Source organism: Lepidochelys kempii, chromosome 2 (assembly GCF_965140265.1).
Source record: "Lepidochelys kempii isolate rLepKem1 chromosome 2, rLepKem1.hap2, whole genome shotgun sequence".
In the NCBI taxonomy this organism is placed as follows: domain Eukaryota; kingdom Metazoa; phylum Chordata; order Testudines; family Cheloniidae; genus Lepidochelys; species Lepidochelys kempii.
The window spans coordinates 83,504,330-83,513,259 of record NC_133257.1 but is presented as its reverse complement, the minus strand read 5'-3'; the positions used below and the strand labels follow the sequence as shown (position 1 = coordinate 83,513,259).

The following is an 8,930-nucleotide window of genomic DNA, read 5'->3' as shown; positions in this document are numbered from 1 at the left end:
GTGTTCAAGCACTGCCCTAAACTACAAACTGACTCTTGAAAACTATTTATAGGTAGGATATGAGTACACGAGGGGATCATTTGAAAATGGGAGAAGAGAATGCTCTGAGGACTGTCACTGGTGGTAAGAAGGAACTGGAGAGGTGGCAGGTCAGCAGGGACCTATATGTGGCATCCTGAAGATGCAACTCCAGGGGGCACTGAAGCTGACCAGACAGGTCCTGCTAGGGGAAAAACCTTCCCACGACTGTGCATGTGGCAAGCCCCCCCTACTTGAACTTAAATTTAACACTTCCCCCACCCATTAAAAGACACATTCAGGGAATGCTAAGGCATGCATTCTAGTTAAGATATAAGAATTAAGGTTGCCCATTCCTAGTGTAAATGCCTTATAATTCTTAAATACATCACTGCTTTTTTTTTGGTTCATGCAACAGTGCTTAAGGAAAAATTCAGCCTTGTGTAGTCAATGTATCTGGCTCTAGGACCCTGGTTCATTTACTTTAAAAGTTGGAAAGTATGTAAAAAATGGGGTAGGATAGTGCAGGAACAGCAAGGTTGGTCTTGCAGTTAGGTAGGTGAATACCATTAGAGAACTTGATTCTATGTATGACTGTGATGATAGAAAAACCATGTAAATCAAAACTTTCCTAGGGGGTCACTTCTTTCTGGGTGCACAGCTTAAGACAGCAAAGGCCTGACATTTCAAAGTGCAAAACATTCAGAACTGCAGCTGAAGTCAGTGGGAGTTATGGATACTCACTGTGGGATGGAGGAATGAGCACAGGCTTGAGTCAGGAGGTCCTGTTCTCTGTGGGCTCAGTCAAATAACACGTCTGCTTTTCCTACTTGCAAAATATGTAGCTACCTCTTGCATGTGGGTGCTGAGAAGACTAATTACACAACTGCATACACTACTACCTTTTGCCACAGGATCTCCTACCTCAGTCAGTGCACAAGCTGAACGATACTTAGAAAGGGGGAGCTGGTTGGTTGGTTTTTTTTAGCTCCTGCTATGGAGACCTAGGCCGCAAACTCTGCCCTGAATATGGAATTATGACCTCATAGACTTTCCTGGGGTGCTTATCACACCTCAGCACTTAACTATCTGAATGTATCGTCATCTTCCCTGCAACAAAGCAAAGTCACCCCTGCCCCCCTTTTAACAGACTTAACTAAAGCAGAAAAATAAGCCTTAATTCATAGAAGTGCCCATTAAAACACACCTCCATGTCTTTTTTTTTTTTTTTAGAATATTTAGTTTTGTACATTTGAAGCACAAAATAGGAATTAAAGACTGTTGTACCACACATGCTTACCCAGGCAACCTTAATTGAAACTATGTAGAAATTTAAAATATTGGGTGCAGAGTAGTTCTTAAGCTAGGCCACATACTAAATGTTGCCATCAGAAGCTAGCTTGGACAGACCACAGACTCCTAAGTTTAGAAGTGCTCTGCACAGTTCTACTAATTGGACAGAAGGCAAGTTAAGTGGGATAATGCAGTTTGAGACTCCCACATGGTTGTGCACAGGTTGAGCTGCTGAAATCTAAATATCCTGGGGCCTAACAGTTTAAGGTGTTCTGTATCAGTATAGTTAAAGTGGTACAACCTACCTCTTGTGGACAATTACCGGTGGTTTGAACAGTCATGCCCCTAAAAACAGTGGATGCAGACCAGGCCTAAGTAAATATAGCTAATGTTGAGAAATAGCTAACAGATGGTGCTACCACCATACAGGCACAAAGGCTCTCTTGTTCCGAGAGCAAGGCAAGGTACATACTTCCTCCATTTAACCAGCTTTAAAGGGACAGCAACTTGCCTGAAAAGCTCACTTCCACCTTAAAATTTCTCTAGTTTTAGCATTCAGTAGGGGTTACTTCTGTTTTACTTTCTCCATTTGATAGCACTTCAGGTATAACCACCTTTCCTGCTGAGCTCCTCATGGAGTACTTTTCCATAGGACAAGGTAAGAGGCATGGCACTAGTTCATAGAGCATGCTATGAAGTAACTAAGCTCAACGGTTACTTTTAGGATATTGCTCTACCAGTTACAGATCTAGCTTTTAAAAACTAAATTCCTAAAGAACTAATAGCATTTACCTGTATGTGCTAACAGTACTGCTAGCTGACAGTGACATGATTCTGTGGTCACTTGTAGTTTAGTTCTGGTTTAAGAGGCAGCATAAGTGCTTGCTCTAAGCACAGATGGCATGTCACATTTCAAGATAAAGAATGAATTTTAAACAGGATCGTTGTTGTTGATCACCATTTATTTTAAAGACATGAAATGCCAGCAACAGAACATACTGAGTCAGCACGTCAGGCTGGACAAATACTTGATTGTAGCCATGTTTCTGTGGGTTATGGGCAGCAGCACTGAGTTACACAAGGAGACAACAATTTCCCTTCCATGTTCCTGGCAAAATTGTCAGACAAGGCAAAGGATGGACAGCTATTGAACAAGTGGTATAAACCATGCAAGAGTAACAAATGATGTAATAGGTGTGTAATAAATATTTGGTTGAAGTTAGAGGAGAAAGAGGGAGGCTCAGTTTAGTTAATTAAAAAAAATTATCCTTAGGTAAAAGCTAGTTAAGTGTCCTACTACCACTGAGTGAGCAGCAGTACAGTCCAGCAATGATTTTTTGTAAGTGTTTGGTACATAGATCAGTTTCAAATAGATTAATTTCCCACTTCATGTGAGGAGAAAGGGCTTGAACAAATTGTCTCCAATGCTAAAGCTCCCAGGATAAAGAAATGATGAGTGATCAACATTTATTTCACACCTAGGCAGGAACCACTAACACTGTAGACTAGTGTTCAGCTTCATCTTCAACTACTTCAACTCTGCGAGGTCCATAAAGTAGAACATAAGCTATATGCCAGTCTCCACCCCCAGATAACCTCAAAATATCTTCAGGTGTAACAATGCTGACTTTGTCATCATCAAACTTAATCCATTCATCTACAAAAAACAAAGATAAATTAAACATGTAAATATAAGAATTATGTCTAGTATCCTTTAGGAGGAAAGTTTAAACAGGACCTCAGTATTGACAACACTTTGTTTAAATGAAAAACTTAACTGCACTGGTTAACTTGTACAGTTAGTTAATAGCACTGAAAAGGATATTACCTTGTTTCCTTTTTACCCAAGATACATAATGACCAGAGGAACTAGATCTTCCCTGATGTGTTAGCACTGCCTGTAGGTCGTAAAAACCACAGTTATTGGAGCCAATATCTGGAAAAAAAATTGCACCATACTGATTACACAGAGCCCAATGAGTAACATCAATCTGCACGCAGTTTAAGCTTGCCTTGCTAGAATCACCTTTAGACTGCAATGTTTACGGCTAAGGATACAAATGTCACAGAGTTCATGGATTCTGTGACTTTCCAGGACCTTTGTGACTTCTGGGGCAGGACTGGCGGTCCAGCTGCAAGCCCCTGCCAGCACTCAGGGACAGGTTGCGGGCTTCGGTGAATTTTGTTTATTGCCTTCCACCTGTCCCTGACTTTTACTAAAAAAATTTAACCTTACTTACTGCAGATAATACATTTTTCCATTTAAATAGAACTGTTTTAAGCAACCCAGGTCAGCTTTTTCCTTGTACCAAGAGTTAGATTGTACTGGCCTGACATTGGTTGTCAAATGTATCAAAACCCAAATGCAAAGTACAGCTCTCTACTGCAGGTTACAGAATGGTTCTACAGTCAATGGGAAATAGAACATTTCAGGTAAATAAAGAACAGCTGTTTTTGCAGATTTAATAACTGACATCATTCATGCTGTTCAACTTGAAAGGAACCCCAATGACATCACTACCATTCACATGTAGTAATTTATCACCACACTAAATGCATCACTTAAGTCAACTATTTACTAGGGTTATTTTTTTTAGAAAAGGGGAAACGATTTTGTAATCTGAATTAGGATAGAAGAAATCCTGCTGAGTCCAGTGAGCTACCTTTGAGAGCATGCTGAACTTAAAAGCAGATCTCATTTTACCTGCCAACATTAGTTTTGGAAACAATTCTCTTTTCACATGGTAACTTAGCCCTGGTCTACACCGTGAATGAATATAGGGCTCCTGTGATGAAGTGTCTTAAATAGATAGCAAACATGTCTTGACTTGCCATTAATCTCTCCATTCCATTACACTGCACCAGGGTTTCTGATTATTTTTCATGACTTTAAAAATGAATTAAGTTATCTGATGGAGAGATTTTCCCCCACATACAAGATAATTTTATCCTTGCTTAATTAGGATACAAGTTTTAAAGTGACATTAAACCTCTCAAAATTCACTTACCATCAGGAAAGGAAAATGGTTCATATTTAACTTCTTTCTGTGCACCATCACCTTTACTAGACTGGAAAACAATTTTTTTATTATTAATTTTAAAATGCTTTACTATACTGTATCAAAATGTATGGCCTACATCTTTCAAGAGAGATTGTTTGCCTTGATTTTTTTGGTTGCTTGACATGAAACACCTTAACAGAACCTGATTTCCAAAATATGCTCAACACCCACATTCTGAAAATGACACCAGTAAGATCTCGAGGTGGGCACCCAAAAATCACCCAACAGGGACAATATAAGCAGCAGAAAATGTGAAAATGGACTGGAGTGCCAACAAGATTCTGCAATAGAAAGTTTTCATCTCTTCCTAGGGTCACTCTGAAAGCAGGGGAGAGGCTAGAAAGGAAAATAAAAAGATGGGAGGCAAACTAAATGCAAATCAGTTCTGTTCACAATAAACCCCTCTTCTCCCCCATCTAAAAGGGAAAAAAATCCTCCTCCTCCAAAGACTGAAAAGAAAGCTGATGGGGCATGGGATATGAACAGTCCAGCTTTAGCAACAGCTATACAATGGTATAGCTTAATGTACAACTTAACATCTTTTTTAAAGAAGAACCTAAAGCAGTGTACCATACAGGATACAACAAAATTGCTTATAGAAATATCCTGTGCTGTAACAAAATCAAAGCACATAAATAAATAACTAGCAGTTTTTAAAACATACTATCGAGCCAATAAGACCACATCTACTTCCGCTCTTCAATTCAATACCAATCACAGCCACTTGGCACCCCTTTAGGATATAGAGCTGAGAGAGCAGCTTCATTCTATTGAGATTTAAATGATCTGCCAGTAAGCAGCAGTATTTGGGCATGTCACCATTTACATATTCATAGAAAGTACTTGTGCATAGCAAAAAGTACTTTGTTCTATATGAATGGTCTCCATCTGCCAAAAAAAGATCAACTGCATCATATTTTTGGAACAGTCCGTCTACTGAAATTAAAGCATAAATAACATATTTGTCTGGTAAGAGTGATTTAACTGACAATTCTTAGAAGTTGATTTTTCAGGGAATTGCCACAAACAAGTTGCTCCCATGTAAGAGCTAGCATCAGCACTTTTTTCCATTCAAACAACTATGCTGACAGCTTTGCTACACTTAGACAATATTGTACATGTATGTATGGGAGACATTTTGCTCAGTTTTTCAATAGGCAATGAGAAAAATGTGTAATATTTAAGGGAATTGTTTTTCTGGCCTATCCTTGGATGAAACTTTTACGTTGTGTGAGTTGAATTTTTTAATCAGATTAGGCATGTATTTTTTTTTTTTCCAAATACTGTTGAATATTCCAATTTTGAGTTTTGAAACACATTTACTCCAAGCTCTTGAAACAAAGCTGAAGTTCTGTAATCTGATCACTATTCCTGGGCACAGCCTTGTTTATGTGCAAGTCCTTCTAAGTTAAAGTTGGTATGAATGACATTAAAGCACATTGGTATACCCAGGTCAACATTCTCTTACATAATAAGCAGCTTTCACAGCCCTCAAAACTGCAGTTTAAATTGCTTGAATATATCAATTTATGAAATTGAAAAAATCACTTTTTATTCAGTAAACCTAAAGCATCTACTATTCATCTTACCAATTACAATTGTGCGTAGAAGCTAAGATGGAGACTTTTCCGTGAACAGTTTGTGGAATTAACCTATCAAATCCAAGAATTCTTTTTTTTTTAAGTCATGAAAAAAATTCAAACTATGGCCCATTATGTCAGCATGCAGGTTTGTAAATTACCACTTGATACTATTTTATTATTAGTTTTGATTAGATATTAGTTTTAAGACATGCTGTCCCACTTTCGTTGATTATATGAAACCAAAACATTAATTCAGGATACTACATAAATCAAAATGGCTAAAAAATATTCATGTAACCTACATTCTTTGGCTGCTGATTTATTTTTTTGTCTTCTAGATCCTTGAATTTTGACCGAAATGAAACCATCTTTTCTTGAAGTTCTGATGTACATAACTCATACACATCCAACATAAGAGGAAATTTGACATCCTAGGAACAAGTTACAAAGAGAGTCAGGCCATTAGCTCAATTTAGAACTCCGTATTAAAGAAGTGTTTTTTCATAGAAAGCCAATCCCATCTGATCATTTAAATGCACTTAGCCATATTTTTGACACAGCCTTTTCTTGATTTATTCAAAAAGTATAAAATAATTTAAGATGTCCACATAATAGATGTTATAGAAATGCACACAACTGTCCGATTAGCTCTCTGCTGAAAAACTGACTACAAATATTTGTGTATGTCTACATATCGGGTAGCATTGATGTGTGTTTCTGTAACAGGCCAATGCAGTGTAAGCTGCAACAAGCTAAAAACAGTTAATACAAACATTTACATGTTAACAGTCCTTTCTCTATAGACACACTGAATAACGGACATCTCAGTGGGATTCAGTTATTTGTATCTGAGCCTACAGTTTGGATTGCCTAATCACTTACTGATACTAATTTATAATTTAGTTTTAAATACAATTAATGAATGCTTTCTCAAAGTGTTCATACCTAGCACAGTTCTTTATTTTACTCTTTTACAGTACTACTTGCTGTCATAAGAACGGCCATACTAGGTCAGACCAAAGGTCCATCTACTCCAGTGTCCTGTTTTCTGACAGTGGCCAATGCCAATATTTCCCAGAGGGAATGAACAGAAGAGGCAATCAAGTGATCCATCCCTGCCGCCCATTCCCAGCAAACAGAGGCTAGGGACACCATCCCTGCCCATCCTGGCTAATAGCTATTGATGGACCTATCCTCCATGAATTTATCTAGTTCTTTTTTGAAACCTGTTATAGTCTTGACAGAAGATGTTGTGAAGGCCAAGGAGTTCCAGAAGCTGACTGTCCGTTGTGTGAAAAAATACTTGCTTTTGTTTGCTTTAAACCTGCTGCCTATTAATTTCATTTGGTGACCCCTAGTTCTTGTGTCATTTCACCTTTGGAGGAACAGATATTTCTCTGCCAAGATCAATCCATTTTTGAGTGTGAAGAGTATGAAAAATATACTCTTCAACCTCTATTCAGCTGCACGCCTGAAAGAACAGGCCATGCTCCCTGAACTGCATGATGCCAGTCAGCTAATGGGCCTGCTCCACAAAAGGGAGAGCTTTCATTGAGTATTCCTGGAAACCTGTTCCAGGCATCTGATTTGCTGACAGGGACACGAGGCATTGAAGAGCCAATCCAGGCAGAAAAGGGCCTCTTACGCCATCCACTACCACATGATTGGCCCCTGCCATTCTCAGTGCTGTCATGTTTGAAACTCAGTTTCTATCATAATTCCATTTTCACTAAATCTTAGCTTTCCTTTGGGACTGAAACTTTCCATTCTGTGTCTCATATCCATGTTTTTATTTTCATTATTTTAATTTGGCAAATGCTGAATCTCCCACACAAACCTTCCAGAAGGGAGACAGATATTTGTGCAAACAGCTGAATTTCTGAATTAAACACTGCATGTGACTATGTTTATCAGAAATTGTCACTTTGTTGGTTTTAAATACAGGCAAGTAAAATTAAAGTTATGAGGAGTTAAGAACTGGCTTTTCGCATGCTAACTACATTATTTCTACTATGTTTTCAGTTGCATAGTCACTAATGGCATCTAATTGTATTAGACACCACATGCATGGCTATTTTTCAGCTGCTGAGCATAAAAATGTGTACTTGCAGTCTAAACTAAAAAAATGATAGAAACTTAAAACTAGGCATAGAACTTGTCCTGAATTCTTGGGTGAATTATTTTGTAAATCTGTGTGTGTTAAATTTTTCTAATTGACATCTAATTGACTTATGCCCACTATAAAATTTCTGCTGTTTAACTGTGTATTCAAAAGTGGCACAATGCAGCAGCATTCATCACTACTGTGCAATTTTGTAGTGGCATAGCTAGAGGACAAAAACATGCATAACCACCACAAGTAAACACATCTACAGCCTAGCTACATATATGCTGTGCAAACAAAAAGATTCATGTATACACCTCACTAACAACCTACATATAAATTGGCATGTCTGTGCTCTATAGCTATGCACACCTTCACATCTTCCCTCATTGCAGCAATCTCTCTACTCACCCCTAAATTGTCTCACTATCCAAAACAGAGTACTAAATATAGGATCTGTTACATGCAAGCATTCAGATCTTTTCCCACCTCTCACAAAACCAGCCTTTACTTCATGATAGAAGGAAGCGAGACTTTTTTCTTGTGCTGCTTTTCAGCGGGTTTCAGGAAAGGGCTGGCTTAGGACTTGTCAAAGCAGTAGAGGATTATAGGTCCCTCCAAATAAGTAAAGCCCCAACAGGGTTCTTATACCTAAAGCTGCCTCTGCCCTCCTGCTCTAATTTCACACACATCCTTCTTCCATTCTATGCGCACACATTTTCTTGGAGACCCAGTCATATCATAATGGGCCACACAAGCCTTTATTTTATATATTTTCTACTTTCTTTTTCATTCCTTTTCCTAAAAGCAGGTGGAGAGGCAGGTTCTTCCCTGTCTGACAGTCAGGAAGTAATCTAAGCATCCCTGCTG

At 38.3% G+C, this 8,930-nt stretch overlaps 1 protein-coding gene across 3 annotated transcripts in view; it reads right to left on the bottom strand.

Annotated features, from left to right (window-relative positions):
* Positions 1-2,255: 2,255 nt before the first annotated feature.
* The window catches only part of USP14 (ubiquitin specific peptidase 14), a 36,022-nt gene continuing 29,347 nt past the window's right edge, over positions 2,256-8,930 (bottom strand). For 2 of the 3 annotated variants that reach the window (XM_073331431.1, XM_073331432.1), the window contains exons 13-16: positions 6,259-6,387; positions 4,320-4,380; positions 3,140-3,247; positions 2,256-2,968 (exon numbers count right to left, since the gene is read on the bottom strand). In XM_073331431.1, the coding sequence (XP_073187532.1) occupies positions 2,817-2,968; positions 3,140-3,247; positions 4,320-4,380; positions 6,259-6,387 (450 nt within the window). In that variant the 3' untranslated portion in view covers positions 2,256-2,816. The remainder of the gene's footprint in view (positions 2,969-3,139; positions 3,248-4,319; positions 4,381-6,258; positions 6,388-8,930) is intronic. The other variant, XM_073331433.1, reaches the window with a different exon arrangement.